The 17,595-nt window shown below is 42.0% G+C and overlaps 1 protein-coding gene across 1 annotated transcript; it reads left to right on the forward strand.

The window, feature by feature from the left end:
* The first annotated feature begins 2,572 nt into the window (after nt 1–2,572).
* On the forward strand, nt 2,573–11,436 carry slc22a5 (solute carrier family 22 member 5). The gene is made up of 11 exons (XM_021617505.3): nt 2,573–2,677; nt 3,696–4,355; nt 4,747–4,850; nt 5,138–5,292; nt 6,005–6,176; nt 6,313–6,439; nt 7,051–7,148; nt 7,404–7,618; nt 8,416–8,598; nt 10,343–10,478; nt 10,584–11,436. Exons 2-11 carry the CDS (start codon nt 3,963–3,965, stop codon nt 10,666–10,668), a joined length of 1,668 nt encoding a protein of 555 aa, XP_021473180.1. The 5' UTR covers nt 2,573–2,677; nt 3,696–3,962; the 3' UTR covers nt 10,669–11,436.
* Nucleotides 11,437–17,595: the final 6,159 nt, after the last annotated feature.

Raw genomic sequence — 17,595 nt, forward strand, 5'->3', positions numbered from 1 at the left:
GTCTAATAATACAGGCAAATGTGTATTTACACATAATGCATTTTCACAGAGCTATCATTGCATTCATAACTCTAAATAGTTATGATAAGACCTCCCCAGGTTGTGTAAGTAAATGGCATTCTTTTGGAGACTGTAAGAGATGTTGTATGGTGTATCTCGAACCTAATCTGAGTACAATGACAGATTAAAGGGAAATGCTTGTTTTATGCTTGGCTAATATATCCAGCATGCTGCTCCAAAGAACTGTTGGTGACTGAAGTGATGCGTTCACCTTTTCCTATGTGTTTATTTGAGTGGTATCAAAAAAAATATGTTGTGTTAAATTAAAATGTTATCCTCTCTCTTTACCAAGCACACTGACAGAAGAATGAGAGATTACACTGAAGTCATTGCTTTCCTGGGGCAGAATGGACTTTACTTCTGAAGGGTTTTCTTCCTTCTGAACAGTTGACCACTGTCTGTGTTTAGGATGACCATGTGGTCAGCATGATATCTCACACGGAATCATTAAAGAGGTGCAGAAAGTTCCTAATGCCTCCTCGACATTGTACTTTGAGTTTCTGGTTGGTTCCCTGGTCCCAGGCCAGCTGTCTGACAGTTATATATACGGCATTAAGTCTGTTACACACAGTCATTTGAGATACAATTCATGATTAGATTACACTGCTCAAGGCTAGATCATATAATACTTTGGAAGTCCTCTTCGCCCCTCTTTCTGCTGTGTTTTTCCTCATCCTCATCTAGTCCTTATCTCCCTCGTGGGAGGTCTTCTGTGTTATTTTCTTCTCTGTTGGTGCCTCTGTGATATCCCATAATGCCACTACATGTGTACTGGGTAAGCAAAGGAATGGAGTAGAGAACCTGTAATAAAGATGTTTCTGAGGTAACAGCTGGCTTCTTTACTTTGCTTCTCAGGAACTCACGCCAACTGCCAATCAGGGGCCATACTGTCAACTAGGGTTTTGTCCTAGCATATCTAGTATCTACATGACTTTTCAGAAGGAGACCCCTTCTGTCAACTTTTCATCTCTTGTGAACCTCCTTCTGCTGGAGATGTTCTGCAAAGAGCTAGCAGAGCAGTGGAGCAGATCCAGTCAAAAGGGTATGTCCTGACATTCAAGGTCACAACACCTTTATGAGTTCATCCTAATATAACTGCATCGTGTCCCCAGGTTGTGCCAAAGGGAGAAAAGGTTAGGACTACATAAGAACTGAACAAACAGGAAAGATAAAACCCTGATTGTATAATATATTTGTAAGTGATAATTATAATAACGACCCCATAATGACCTAATCCACATATCTGATTATATATGACAAAGGAAAAACACTTCTTCTATTATGTATAGCGTTATGTAATATTTGTAGTGAGGCAGGTAGCCTAGTGGTTAAGAGCATTGGGCCAGTAACCATGAGGTTCCTGGTTTGAATCCCTGAGCCGACTAGGTGAATCGTCTGCAGATGTGCCCTTGGAGCAAGGCACTTAACCCTAATTGCTCTTGTTAGTCACTCTGGATAAGAACATCTGCTAAATGACTCAAATGTAATAATGATGTGCAAGATTTTAAGATGTTGGGGTGCTAAGCTGGCATATGGTATTGTTTTAAGATGGTCGTACTACGTATGGATCATTTAGCTATTTGATTTAGAATTTTAGGACCCCTTCAGGTATCAAAAGAAGTATAAAGTATTGATAAAATGGAGAACACCATCATGTTCGTGGATGTTTTTTTACATACCGTAAGTAACTTTGATTACCAGTGAATCAAAGGACTCTAGGGGGATAGCTTGAGGGCATCTAACAAACTGAACTGTCGATGTAATATAACATGACTTTATGAAATGTACTATGTCAAGTGATGTGTTTTTAGATGTCTTTTTGTTTGTATTTTTCAAAATATAGAAAAGCAAATGACAGGATTCCAATACAAGTAGAATAACTTAAAGGGACGTACCTCTAAATGACCCAAAAAACATTAAATAACTAACATTTGGCATTATACAACGAAACAGTCTCTTTTTGTTTTGAAGACCAATATATACGAGGGTATGCAAATGCTGATGTGGCACAATACATAAACAAAGTCCATCAAAATCAATGATCAACCAAGCAGTTACAGTAGTCATATCACTTACTCAAGGAAGTCCATTCATTATCTGCCCTCTCATTGGTGTTGATCAAACCAGTCAACAGTCAAAAGTATCACTTCCACATGTCAAAGATAGCTACCATGTATTTACTATATGTTGTGTCTATTGGATATCGAAATAAACATAATTCAAGGAACAATTATATCTGGTGCTAAGAACATGGGTCTTTACATTCCATCAGCGGGAGTCACCTCAATGTAGAGAATCATTTGAGGAGTTGTTTAAACAGATGACAATTAGGCTCCTTCCCAGCACTCTGACCCCCCCCCCCCCCCCCCCCTCTGAAAAAGGGTTTCCACAATCAACTCAAATCTGTTGAGTCAGGGGACAACTCTAATGATGTTGATGTACTTCAACAATTGATTACCCAGGGAAATAATCTTGTCAGCTATTAATTAATTTAATCACTGATTGTAAGAGCGAATAAAAATCCCCAAACTCCAGCTAGGGAGGTTAAATCAGGTCTGAAACCCGACTGAGCACATATGGTTGAGTACGATCTCAAAAAAAGACAAGAAACAAGAATGTAAGTACAGTTGAAATTCCTTGATATCAAAGCTTGGTGCCCTAACTAACCCTAACCCTAGATGTAGCTTTTCCAATGGCAACTTCAAAATCACCTTGTTTTCTGGAAGTATTAGCTATTTGAATAGACAAAAATGTTCAGTATGCTACCAACCATTCATTATGTATTTTACTGAAGTACATTATTGTGCCATGAATTACATGTGTTGACATACAGTGAATTACATTTCAACTTGTCAGCTTTAGAAAAGTTTGTCCATTTTTAATGCTATCTAAGCCGTTCACAGTACAATCTCATGCAATTCCTGGGGGTATTTGTGAGAGAAAGGAATGATGTTTAGAGAAAATGATACAAGGCATTTAGTACCAGGACTAACTTTATGTACATATTAATATGGCAGTTAAAACCCCCATGCAGTCTTTAACATTTTATTTTGACATCATCCCTGTATGTATAATAAATCACCGTGTTTGTTAATTTAATGAAAATAACTCCAAACATATTTTTCATCATTTATTTCCACGAGCCTCCTTTGCCATTGAAATGGTCACATCAGTCTGATCATGTAGACTTATCAATACACATTTCAAATATATTTACATACACAGCCTTGAGTGGCGGATAGAATCACCTAGAGCCTCCATGGAATGAGTTTGACACCCCTGCACTAGGGCCTACCCCACTTACCCCATCAAAGTAGGAGGATACATACGCAAATAAAATATGAATAATAATCAGAATGATCAGATCAGATTGTCATGATCTGGGCCAAAAACTCTGAAATTCCAGGCATTTCTTCCCAAACAGCTCTTACACAAAAAGGGCATTATCATAATTTTCACAATTTCAGACTGTTATTTCGACCTCATTAAACATCTAATATTTAACTGAACTGCCACTTTAATATGGTCAGTATGTCTTTGATGATCAAATATATATTTCAGCTCAATCAGAAATATGAGTTAGAAGTCTTTCACTGATGTTTAACAGGTTATGTTCTCTACCATTTTTTGAACAGAGAAAGGTGGATACAACCGTTCCCTGCTGAGGATTAACACTGGGATCAACTCTCTGGGACGGGGGGAATGGAACAGCTGTGCTCTGTGGCTTGTTGTTAAGGGGCCCTGGACTTACCCATGTCTGTATACTGCAGCTAGGAAGTTGTAATTCTGTCCTGTTGAGCATTTGCTAGAAGAGAACTTAACTCTTCACTACCCTCCACATATCTGAGACACACGTATCAAACCGTTTCAGGTGCTCCACTTTTCCTCTTACTGCCATAAGAATGGGAGATTATGATGACGTTACTGCCTTCCTGGGTCAGAAAGGACCTTATTTCTATAGGACTTTCTTTCTTCTGAACACACTTTTCATCTCCACTGGATTCTTTGGTCTGTTCATTGTATTTGTTGGAGCAACTCCCCCACACCACTGTTTTGTCCCAGACTCGGGCAACCTGAGCGAGGCATGGAGGAAGGCCATCATTCCCATAGAGGTGGTGAACGGACAGGAGGAGGAGAGCAAGTGCAGTAGATACAGGCTGGATGTGGTCAGAAACCTGTCTGCTCTGGGCTACATCCCCGGCCTGGACGTCAACCTCACTGAGGTGGAGCAGGAGTACTGTGTGGATGGATGGAGCTACAGCAAAGATATATACCAGTCTACCATAGTCACTGAGGTGAGTATATGTTGCCCAGGGCAGTCATGTGTCACAAACATTTGGCCATGAAGTAGTGAATTGGTAGTACTACACCTAGTATGTTTGTTGCTTAGATAATTACCAGAATCATGAGTATCTAATCAAACATGCATGCCACTGATATTTGATTTGGAATTACAGTATTGGGAATTGTTGAGTGATCAACGTCACTGGGGAGGTGTTAACGGCTTTGGTAGTTGCCTGAAACTTCCATTGGCATCAGTGAAAATGTGCAACATCCCCAGCTCCTGTCCTTCTCTTACACTTTTGGGGCAAATTAAATGTTGTTTTTCAGCATGGGTTTGTTACTAGAGCCTTCGGCTGCCACAGGTGCTGTCACTTCAGGAATAATGGGTTTGTTTTCCTGCAGTGGGACCTTGTATGTGACAATGAGTGGAAAACTCCTTTTGCCTCGTCGACTCTTTTTGTGGGTTTCCTGATTGGATCCCTGTTGTCTGGACAGCTTTCTGACAGGTACTGTTTCTCCCTGCAATCACTGTGTTCCGTCCTCTACCTGTAGATTGCATGTGGAAAGTCATACATTATCTGTTAACTCTGCCGACTAAACTGCTGTCCTATGATTGTAGCGCCCTCTGCTGTCAAATCATAGACTTGTCTTACATCGACAACCCTATTCAATCAAAACTGTTAACCTGATCATTCGTAACTGGTAACCGGATTGATTATGTCATACATTTTTTAAATAGTTTTTCTCTATGAAATGTTTGTTTTTATTTAACATTATTTTATTTTCCACTTAGGTTTGGGAGGAAGAAAGTTATTTTCATCTCTCTTGTTGCCCAGTTGGTCTCTGTGCTCATTCAGGCCTTCTCTCCCTCATGGGAGGTTTTCTGCATTATGTTCACGTTTGTTGGGGCCTCTCAGATATCCCTCTATATCAGTGCATTTGTACTGGGTAAGCATTGACATTAACTCATTTTATACAAACACAAACTGTTATATTCTATGAAATTCATTGAATAACTTGTAGCAATGTAACGGTGACCATGATCATAAATACAGACCACAGTCAACTTGAATTAGCTGCCCATAAAGTACATGCCATAATGCCCAGGTATCCTTTGAAAGTTATGCTAGGCTTTGCTTCCGTCACTAAAGGTGTTTCTTTCAAACAGCATGCCTACAGCATGGCTGGTAGTGAATGAATCAGTAGACATTGTAAACCTCAATGAAATTAGCTTGATGTTTGATTATTCGTTGGACTTTGTGTCAAGTAATATTCATATAACAAATAACAGCCTGTAGAAATCTCAGATTACATATACCGTATTTGGAGTAAAACCATACGTGACTTTAAATGCCCTGTTCATTTATTTATTAGCCTATTTCTTTTTGTGGAATAGAAGGACTACTCTAACAAGGCTAAATATCTTATTAAGGTTTAGAAATTGAACAATAGAGGAGAGAGTGGACGTCCTTGTTGTACCCCTTGACAAATCAACTATTGTTTACACTAGGACCTCATCTATGACTATTTACTTTTAAAAGAGGCCAAAGATGGGATAATTTTTGGTTCAATTGTTTTGCTCAATCATAGACTAAACTTGATCTCAGCAGACATTTAAAAAACATCTAAATAATAATTTAATATAAATTCTCTTCAACAGGAACAGAGGTGTTGAGTAAGTCCATGCGTGAAGTTTTCACTACTCTGGGGGCTTTTCTGCACTACTGTATCGGCTACATGACACTGCCCTGGATCGCTTACGCAATGAGGGAATGGAGAACACTTCTCATAATCCTGTCCAGTGTGTCCGTAGTGTATATCCCATTGTGGTGGTATGTTCTCAGTAAAAATAGTATGTTTTAATCTTCTGTATGTCTAAAGAAGTATTTATACAACTTAACCAAAACTATAACGCCATAAAAATACAAGCACTATTACTCACCTCACTATAAACACTGTCTATGTCAGGTTCATCCCAGAGTCTCCACGTTGGCTATACTCTCAGGGAAGAGTAGAGGAGGCTGAGGCCATACTGAGAGACGCTGCCAAGAGAAACAGAGTCACAGCACCAGAGGTCATCTTTAAAGACACTGAGGTCAGTTTCACCATTTGTGTTTGTGAAATAAATATAGTTCAGTAATTCAGCTTATAAGAAAGAAACAACATGGCCCAAAAGAGCATCTCTGTAGCCTGTTTATACCTGGTGCTAACATGTATCCTTTGTCCCGATCTTTATTGTGTCAACATTTTTAGACAGGTGTAGACAATCAAAGGACATATTGTGATCTGATTGTGATTAGATCTTCCTTACCACCTCTAGAGGTAGTCAGGGACACATTGTGTCTGGATGTCTTACAAGTGTAGACAGATCTGGACACTGAAACCATTTAAATCATCGATATAGCCTCCCTCTAACATCATTGACAGGTGCCACCATTGACTTATGGCATCAATGTGTAAAAATAAATATTATTTTATTATATTAAGAATACCTGTCAAATAACTTGCATACAGTAAGGGACCAGGAAATCTGGTCATATTGCAGACATAGATAAGAGACACATTTTAATACCATGTGTAGACAGACGCATGTCTGAAAATATGGGCACAATCAGAATGTGGACAAGATCAGGGCACATATTAGAACAAGGTATAAACAAGGCTCATTACTGTACTTAATGGATGCTTATTTCATAATTTCAACAGTTGGACGTGGCATCTGCACCGAAAAACAAATATAGCATGATTGACGTTCTGAGAACCAGCAACATCAGATGTGTTACATTGATGTGTTTGTTTTTATGGTGAGTGTTATTATCAGAAATAATAATAATAATAGATTGGATTTATATCATATTAGGTTATAGCATAATGTTTTGGTTTGAAGCACTTTGACACACACACACACACACACACACACACACACACACACACACACACACACACACACACACACACACACACACACTATATTACAGACAATAATTTGTAATGAATAAACTGGTGTTTACTTGATCGTTTTGAGTTTTATTCAAGCCATCTGTGTTGTGTCTTTTCAGGATGGCAGTAAACATGGGATATTATGGACTCTCGCTAAACACATCCAATCTGAGTGGAGATCCTTATCTAAATTGTTTCTTATCAGCTCTTACTGAAGTCCCAGCATATGTAGTATCTACAGTGCTCCTCAGGAACTGTCAGAGAAGACCCCTACTGTCATCGTTCCTCTTAATAGGAGGAGGAATGCTTTTCATGATCCAACTCATCCCTGAGAGTAAGACTTTGAATTTTGATTGTTTAAAATTGTATAATGTTATATAAGATCAAATCGCTAGACGATAAGAGATAATCAAAAATAACTTAATTGATTACCTACGTGACTACTTGGTAATCAAGTTAGATATTTATTTCTACAGATATAGTGTTTTCATTGTAATAATTGTAAATCAACAAACGAAAATGTGACCGCAGAACTGTGATGCAGAACTTTGCCACCTTATTTATAGAGGTGAGGTCCTGTGATGAAAAACAATATTACTAATAAGCACACAGGTTCAATACATCCTGTGTGAAGCATGGAAATGAGCAAACAGAGACTCCAATGTACAGCTTGTTTTATTGATGTATTTAATAGCCTCACATAGCCTGAATGATTCAATCAATATTCAAGGTTGAAAACGGAGAGCTCCATACACAATCTTCAGCGTCAGCGCTCCTACAGCACTCCTAAGTCCTGCAGTGATCCCTCACAAGTTACAATGCAATATTAACAATCCTATCAACAAGTTCACAAACAGAAGCAAAAAAGTTAAGAAGGGCATGCCCAGGGAGAAGGAGAGCGGATCTTGGCGAAATGGGCACGCTTGAGCAACTTATGATTCGCTACCAGAACTGCTACTACTGGAATTTGAACTACATGCACATTCACCCCTCCCCTCTTCCCAGGGCACGCCAACCTCACACAGAGAATGGGGAAGATCTGCTGAGCACTGGGTGAATACGTAGGTCAATCACACTCTGAAAAAAGCTTGTATGCTCACATGTATCTCAATGTCTTTCTCTGTCCTGTAGATCTGCAAGGTGTTGCTATAGCTGTGGAGATGGTTGGGAAGTTTGCCTTCACAATGTCGTTCACCGTGGTCTACATCTACACCGCAGAGATCTACCCTACTGTTGTCAGGAGTGCTGGCGTCGGGGTCTGTTCTTCAGCTGCTCGGATCGGGACTATTGCAGCCCCATACGTCATCTACCTAGGTACAATCACACCTAGTGTTTATACAGTGCATTTGGAAAGTATTCAGACCCCTTTACTTTTTCCACATTTTGTTACGTTACAGCCTTATTCTAAAATTGATTAAATTAATGTTTTTCCTCATCAATCTACACACAATACCCCATAATGACAAAGCAAAAATATTTTTTTGCAAATGTATTAAAAGTAAAAAACAGAAATACCTTATTTACATAAGTATTCAGACCCTTTGCTATGAAACTCAAAATTGAGATCAGGTGCATCCTGTTTCCATTGATTGTCCTTAAGATGTTTCTACAACTTGATTGGAGTCCACCTGTGATAAATTAAATTGATTGGACATGATTTGGAAAGGCACACACCTGTCTATATAAGGTCCCACGGGTTGGCAGCGCATGTCAGAGCAAAAACTAAGCCATGAGGTCGAAGGAATTATCCGTAGAGCTCCGAGGCAGGATTGTGTCGGAGCACAGATCTGGGGAAGAGTACCAAAACATTTCTGCAGCACTGAAGTTCCCCAAGAACATTGTGGTCTCCATCATTCTTAAATGAAATAAGTTTGGAACCACCAAGACTCTTACTAGAGTTGGCTGCCCGGGCAAACTGAGCAATCGGGTGAGAAGGGCCTTGGTCAGGGAGGTGACCAAGAACACGATGATCACTCTGACAGAGCTCCAGAGTTCCTCTGTGGAGATGGGAGAAATTTTCAGAAGGACAATCATCTCTGTAGCTCTCTACCAATCAAGTCTTTTGGTAGAGTGGCCAGATGGAAGCCACTTCTCAGTAAAAGGCACATGACAGCCCACTTGGAGTTTGTCATCAGGCAACTAAAGGTGCTCTCAGACCTTGATAAACAAGATTCTCTGGTCTGACGAAACCAAGATTGAACTCTTTGTCCTGAATACGTGTCATGTCTGGGGAAAACCTGGCATCATCCCTATGGTGGAGCATGGGAGGCAGCATCATCCTGCAGGGGATGTTTTTCAGCGGCAGAGACTGGGAGACTAGTCAGGATCAAGGGAAAGATGAACAGAGCAAAGTACAGAGAGATCCTTGATGAAAACCTTCTCCAGAGCGCTCAGGACCTCAGACTGGGGCCAAAATGTACCTTCCAACAGGACAACAACCCTAAGCACACAGCCAAGACAATGCAGGTGTGGCTTCGGGACAAGTCTTTGAATGTCCTTGAGTGGCCCAGTCAGAGCCCAGACTTGAACCAGTCCGAACATCTCTGGAGAGATCTGAAAATAACTGTGCAGCGACGCTCCCCATTCAACCTGACAGAGCTTGAGAGGATCTGCAGAGAAGAATGGGAGAAACTCCCGAAATACAGGTGTGCCAAGCTTGTAGCGTCATACCCAAGAAGACTCGAGGCTGAAATCGCTGCCAAATGTTCAACAACAAAGTACTGAGTAAAGGGTCTGAATAAATGTTTTTTTTAAATTTGAGCAAAAATGTCTAAAAACAGTTTTTGCTTTGTCATTATGGGGTATTGTGTGAAGATTGATGAGGAAAAAACATATTTAATACATTTTAGAATAAGGCTGTAATGTAACAAAATTTGGAAAAAGTCAAAGGGTCTGAATACTCTCCAAATGCACTGTATACACAATTGGATACTTACAGAATACAAACCCCATTACATTTTCATTGCACGTCATCCATGCATTCATTGTACCCAAAATCATGTTCATCAGTTAATAAGGTCTCTCTGTCTTCATGGACAATGTTCTTTGGTGTTCACAGGGAGCATTAACAAGTACCTCCCCTACATTATAATGGGAAGTCTGACTGTCACCTCGTCCGCTGTGAACCTCTTCCTGCCTGAGACATTCCGCAAAGAGCTACCAGAGACTGTAGAGCATATGCAGCAATGCAAAGGGTATGCCGTACTCTGAAATACAGCATTGGAATGTTCATTTCAATTAAATGTATTTTATGATAATAACAAATATGAATTTTAAATCCAACTTTAATATCTTCACAGTTTGTGCAGAAAAGAGCCACGGAATGCCAATATCCTGAAGAAAGGAGGAGATACCCCAGCAATATTAAATGAGGTCAAACTCTGATAAGAAACCCTGAATTGCCCAATCAGCTCTCCTTAATATGACTCAACAAAACCGTGCAAAGCAGGATACGCTCTATGATAATGTAGACGTAATGTGTGGGGCACCAGATGCTGCAACGCAGGACTGTACCACAGTCCAAGCTACCTATTCTGAGGTGACATGGTTATGGAAATGCTTGTACTGTATAAGTGTGAGGATTCCTGATGGAACAGGGGTTCCATTTTCTGTCAGCAAATAGCAATGTATAACTGTAAAAAATACAGCAACAATACTGTATTACCCACAACGGTTGCAGCGAGATTTATCTCAAAACTTATTTTTTTATGATGTCCTTGGTAAAGCTGAGAATATTGACTTGGATGTAAAGTAAACAATGTAACAATGTGTTGCACATGATGCAAGAGAGAGCTGAAGTATTCTAAATGAGTTTTGATTAGGGCCATCCTGCCTATTTACAGTATATTCTTACCTTTACTTTGGGTAACTTTTTGCACTGGAAAAGGCTGTTCAGAAAATAATTGGTTAGACTTGCTTGTTGTTTTGCTCTGAGTTAGACCGCTGTACAGAATATGGTGTTTGTAGGTTAGAGGGTTAGGAATTTTTGTTTGAAATAATGTGTATGTATTGTTTTGCTGTGGCACATGGCCAATAATGATTTCTATTAGCATTGCTGGTGAACTAATAATGAGGTATCTTTCTCATTCTAGTGGTGAGTACCGCAAAAAATCCCTGAAAAGTGAATATTTTAATAAACGTTTATTATTGTCAGTTATTGTGATGTGAAGTTTATGCACCATCAAAATTGTGACCAGACTCATTCATTGAATAAGACTGTAAACTACTACTAGGCAGGGTAAACCCATGTTGATGATTTCTAATATATCATCAAAATAGATCAATCCCAGCACACTTATGGAATCATTCAATAAGTTTTACCTGGTTAAGTACAATACCATTGGAAATGTATGTTTAAAGTTAAATGTACAGTACCAATTAAAAGTTTGGACACAACTATTCATTCCAGGGTTTTTTATTTGTACTATTTTCTACATTGTAGAATAATAGTGAAGACATAAAAACTATGAAATAGCACATGTGGAATCATGTAGTAACCAAAAGAAGTGTTAAACAAATCAAAATATAAAGTAGCCACCCTTTGCCATGATGACAGCTTTGCATACTCTTGGTATTCTCTCAACCAGCTTCATGAGGTAGTCAGTCACCTGGAATTAATTTAAATTAACAGGTGTGCCTTGTTGTGTAACCTTTATTTAACTAGGCAAGTCAGTTAAGAATACATTCTTATTTACAATGACAACGCCAAACAACTCTGGGCCAATTGTGTGCCGCCCTATGGAACTCCCAATCACAGCCGGATGTGATGCAGCCTGGAGTTGAACCAGGGACTGCAGTGACGCCTCTTGCACTGAAATGCAGTGCCTTAGACCACTGCACCACTCAGGAGCTTGTTAAAAGTTAATTTGTGGAATGTCTTTCCTTTTTAATGCATTTGAGCCAATCAGTTGAGGGAGGTGTGGTAAAAAAAAGTACAGCTCAAATAAACAAAGAGAAACAACAGTCCATCACTACTTTACATGAAGGTCAATTAATAAGGAACATTACAAGAGCTTTGAAAGTTTCTTCAAGTGCAATCTCAAAAACCATCAACCTTTAGGATGAAACTGGCTCTCACGAGGCCCGCCACAGGAAAGGAAGACCCAGAGTTCCCTCTGCTGCAGAGGATAAGTTCATTAGAGTTACCAGCCTCAGAAATGGCAGCCCAAATAAATGCTTCACAGAGTTCAAGTAACAGACACATCTCAACATCAACTGTTCAGAGGAGACAAAGTGAATTATTATTATATATATATATTTTTCACCAATAAGAGGAAGAGACGTGTGTGGGCCAAGAAACACAAGCAATGGACATTAGACGGGTGGAAATCTGTCCTTTGGTCTGATGAGTCCAAATTTTAGATTTTTGGTTCCAACCGCCGTGTCTTTGTGAGACGCAGAGTAGGTGAAAGGATGATCTCTGCATGTGTGGTTCCCACTGTGAAGCGTGGATGAGGAGGTGTGATGGTGTGACGGTGCTATGCTGGTAACACTGTCTGTGATATATTTAGAAATCAAAGGCACACGTAACTGGCATGGCTACCACAGTATTCTGCAGCGATACGCCATCCCATCTGGTTTAAGCTTAGTAGGACTATCATTTGTTTTTTAACAGGACAATGACCCGACACACCCCCTGGTTGTGTAAGGGCTATTTGACCAAGAACGAGAGTGATGAAGTGCTGCATCAGATGACGTGGCCTCCACAATCATTTGACCTCAACCAAATTGAGATGGTTTGGGATGAGTTGGACTGCAGAGTGAAGGAAAAAAAAAAATAGATTCCAAGATGGCGTAGCAGTAGGACGTGTTGTCGTGTTCCTTGTATATATCGTTTGTTTTCGTTCCGTTTTCTTCACATATCTTTAAAACTTTTTGCTGAACCTCAACTTCTTCTAAATACTCTCCTGCAACCCGCATCACCCAACGTAGCTTTTTTTCCTAAAGTATTTATATTTACTTCGGATCTGGAACCCCTCAACTGAAGCTAGCCAACTAGCAAACTAACTACCAGCTTCAGCAAAACATTGCTAGCGGTCTTCAGCTAACCGGTCAGCTAACCGGTCATCAGCTAACCTTTAGCTCGGAAAGCTCTCGCCAGTTCGAACAACGCGACTCTAACCAGAGCATAACGGACCTATCTATTATTTTATTTTTATTTTTCACCCCCGGATTCCCATCGCAAACGGAACATTTTGAGCTCCTGCGCTACAATATCCAGACCCACGACAGGTCCATTGATGTCACCGCATGAAGAGGAATAAACAGACTCCCCCCATCGCGACGTCCCCAAAGGCTAACTCTCTAGCCCTTGCTATCTCCTTGCTTGCAAATTCGGCCTGCTAACTGCTAGCTTGTTTAGCCCGGTCCGCTAACTGCTACCGTGTTTAGCACCGTCTACTAACTGTTAGCTTGTTAGCACAGGCCTGCTAACCATCTGAATCGCCGCGTCCCAAACACTCACTGAACCCATATTTACTTTCTATCCCTTTTCGATTTTTTATTTGTTTATACCTTCCGGTAACCTGCCTCACCCAATGTGATACGGAACCGCTATTATCTTTACATTTTTAGAACACACTCAAGAACCTTCAGAAGCTAACCAGCTAACTGGCTACAAGCTATCTAGTCATTGTTAGTTTTCTAACCTGGATAACACTCGCCAGTCCAGCTTCCCTGCCCCATCCACCGCTGCCCCTTGGACACTGATCACTTGGCTACATAGCTGATGCATGCTGGACTGTCCATTAATTCACGGTAATCCATTCTGCTTGTTTATGTTTTATCTGTCGGCCCCAGCCGCATTTAGGCTCTGTGTGTAGTTAATCCGACCCTCTCTGCCTAATCAATCGCCATTCTACCTGCTGTTGTTGTGCTAGCTGATTAGCTGTTGTTGTCTCACCTACTGTTTTAGCTAGCTCTCCCAATTCAACACCTGTGATTACTGTATGCCTTGCTGTATGTCTCTCTCAAATGTCAATATGCCTTGTATACTGTTGTGCAGGTTAGTTATCATTGTTTTAGTTTACAATGGAGCCCCTAGTTCCACTCTTTATACCCCTGATACCTCCTTTGTCCCACCCCCCACACATGCGGTGACCTCACCCATTACAACCAGCATGTCCAGAGATACAACCTCTCTCATCATCACCCAGTGCCTGGGCTTACCTCCGCTGTACCCGCACCCCACCATACCCCTGTCTGCGCATTATGCCCTGAATATATTCTACCATGCCCAGAAACCTGCTCCTCTTATTCTCTGTCCCCAACGCCCTAGGCGACCAGTTTTGATAGCCTTCAGCCGCACCCTCATACTACTCCTTCTCTGTTCCGCGGGTGATGTGGAGGTAAACCCAGGCCCTGCATGTCCCCAGGCACCCTCATTTGTTGACTTCTGTGATCGAAAAAGCCTTGGTTTCATGCATGTCAACATCAGAAGCCTCCTCCCTAAGTGTGTCTTACTCACTGCTCTAGCACACTCTGCTAACCCTGATGTCCTTGCCGTGTCTGAATCCTGGCTCAGGAAGGCCACCAAAAATTCTGAGATTTCCATACCCAACTATAACATCTTCCGTCAAGATAGAACTGCCAAAGGGGGAGGAGTTGCAGTCTACTGCAGAGATAGCCTGCAAAGTAATGTCATACTCTCCAGGTCCATACCCAAACAGTTCGAACTACTAATTTTGAAAATTACTCTCTCCAGAAATAAGTCTCTCACTGTTGCCGCCTGCTACCGACCCCCCTCAGCTCCCAGCTGTGCCCTGGACACCATTTGTGAATTGATCGCCCCCCATCTAGCTTCAGAGTTTGTTCTGTTAGGTGACCTAAACTGGGATATGCTTAACACCCCGGCAGTCCTACAATCTAAGCTAGATGCCCTCAATCTCACTCAAATCATCAAGGAACCCACCAGGTACAACCCTAACTCTGTAAACAAGGGCACCCTCATTGACGTCATCCTGACCAACTGGCCCTCCAAATACACCTCCGCTGTCTACAACCAGGATCTCAGCGATCACTGCCTCATTGCCTGTATCCGCTACGGAGCCGCAGTCAAACGACCACCCCTCATCACTGTCAAACGCTCCCTAAAACACTTCTGTGAGCAGGCCTTTCTAATCGACCTGGCCCGGGTATCCTGGAAGGACATTGACCTCATCCCGTCAGTTGAGGATGCCTGGTCTTTCTTTAAAAGTAACTTCCTCACCATTTTAGATAAGCATGCTCCGTTCAAAAAATGCAGAACTAAGAACAGATATAGCCCCTGGTTCACTCCAGACCTGACTGCCCTCGACCAGCACAAAAACATCCTGTGGCGGACTGCGCTAACATCGAATAGTCCCCGCGATATGCAACTGTTCAGGGAAGTCAGGAACCAATACACACAGTCAGTCAGGAAAGCTAAAGCCAACTTCTTCAGGCAGAAGTTTGCATCCTGTAGCTCCAACTCCAAAAAGTTCTGGGACACTGTGAAGTCCATGGAGAACAAGAGCACCTCCTCCCAGCTGCCCACTGCACTGAGACTAGGTAACATGGTCACCACCGATAAATCCATGATTATCGAAAACTTCAACAAGCATTTCTCAACGGCTGGCCATGCCTTCCGCCTGGCTACTCCAACCTCGGACAACAGCTCCCCCCCCCCCGCAGCTACTCGCCCAAGCCTCTCCAGGTTCTCCTTTACCCAAATCCAGATAGCAGATGTCCTGAAAGAGCTGCAAAACCTGGACCCGTACAAATCAGCTGGGCTGGACAATCTGGACCCTCTATTCCTGAAACTATCCGCCGCCATTGTCGCAACCCCTATTACCAGCCTGTTCAACCTCTCTTTCATATCGTCTGAGATCCCCAAGGATTGGAAAGCTGCCGCAGTCATCCCCCTCTTCAAAGGGGGCGACACCCTGGACCCAAACTGTTACAGACCTATATCCATCCTGCCCTGCCTATCTAAGGTCTTCGAAAGCCAAGTCAACAAACAGGTCACTGACCATCTTGAATCCCACCGTACCTTCTCCGCTGTGCAATCTGGTTTCCGAGCCGGTCACGGGTGTACCTCAGCCACGCTCAAGGTACTAAACGATATCATAACCGCCATCGATAAAAGACAGTACTGTGCAGCCGTCTTCATAGACCTTGCCAAGGCTTTCGACTCTGTCAATCACCGTATTCTTATCGGCAGACTCAGTAGCCTCGGCTTTTCGGATGACTGCCTTGCCTGGTTCACCAATTACTTTGCAGACAGAGTTCAGTGTGTCAAATCGGAGGGCATGCTGTCCGGTCCTCTGGCAGTCTCTATGGGGGTGCCACAGGGTTCAATTCTCGGGCCGACTCTTTTCTCTGTATATATCAATGATGTTTCTCATGCTGCGGGCGATTCCCTGATCCACCTCTACGCAGACGACACCATTCTATATACTTCCGGCCCGTCCTTGGACACTGTGCTATCTAACCTCCAAACGAGCTTCAATGCCATACAGCACTCCTTCCGTGGCCTCCAACTGCTCTTAAACGCTAGTAAAACCAAATGCATGCTTTTCAACCGTTCGCTGCCTGCACCCGCACGCCTGACCAGCATCACCACCCTGGATGGTTCCGACCTTGAATATGTGGACATCTATAAGTACCTAGGTGTCTGGCTAGACTCTAAACTCTCCTTCCAGACCCATATCAAACATCTCCAATCGAAAATCAAATCAAGAGTCGGCTTTCTATTCCGCAACAAAGCCTCCTTCACTCACGCCGCCAAACTTACCCTAGTAAAACTGACTATCCTACCGATCCTCGACTTCGGCGACGTCATCTACAAAATTGCTTCCAACACTCTACTCAGCAAACTGGATGCAGTTTATCACAGTGCCATCCGTTTTGTCACTAAAGCACCTTATACCACCCACCACTGCGACTTGTATGCTCTAGTCGGCTGGCCCTCGCTACATATTCGTCGCCAGACCCACTGGCTCCAGGTCATCTACAAGTCCATGCTAGGTAAAGCTCCGCCTTATCTCAGTTCACTGGTTACGATGGCAACACCCATCCGTAGCACGCGCTCCAGCAGGTGTATCTCACTGATCATCCCTAAAGCCAACACCTCATTTGGCCGCCTTTCGTTCCAGTTCTCTGCTGCCTGTGACTGGAACGAATTGCAAAAATCGCTGAAGTTGGAGACTTTTATCTCCCTCACCAACTTCAAACATCTGCTATCTGAGCAGCTAACCGATCGCTGCAGCTGTACATAGTCTATTGGTAAATAGCCCACCCATTTTCACCTACCTCATCCCCATACTGTTTTTATTTATTTATTTTTATTTTTCT

The sequence above is a fragment of the Oncorhynchus mykiss genome, chromosome 10 (assembly GCF_057628025.1).
Source record: "Oncorhynchus mykiss isolate SJ-2025 chromosome 10, ASM5762802v1, whole genome shotgun sequence".
Taxonomy (NCBI): Eukaryota; Metazoa; Chordata; class Actinopteri; order Salmoniformes; family Salmonidae; genus Oncorhynchus; species Oncorhynchus mykiss.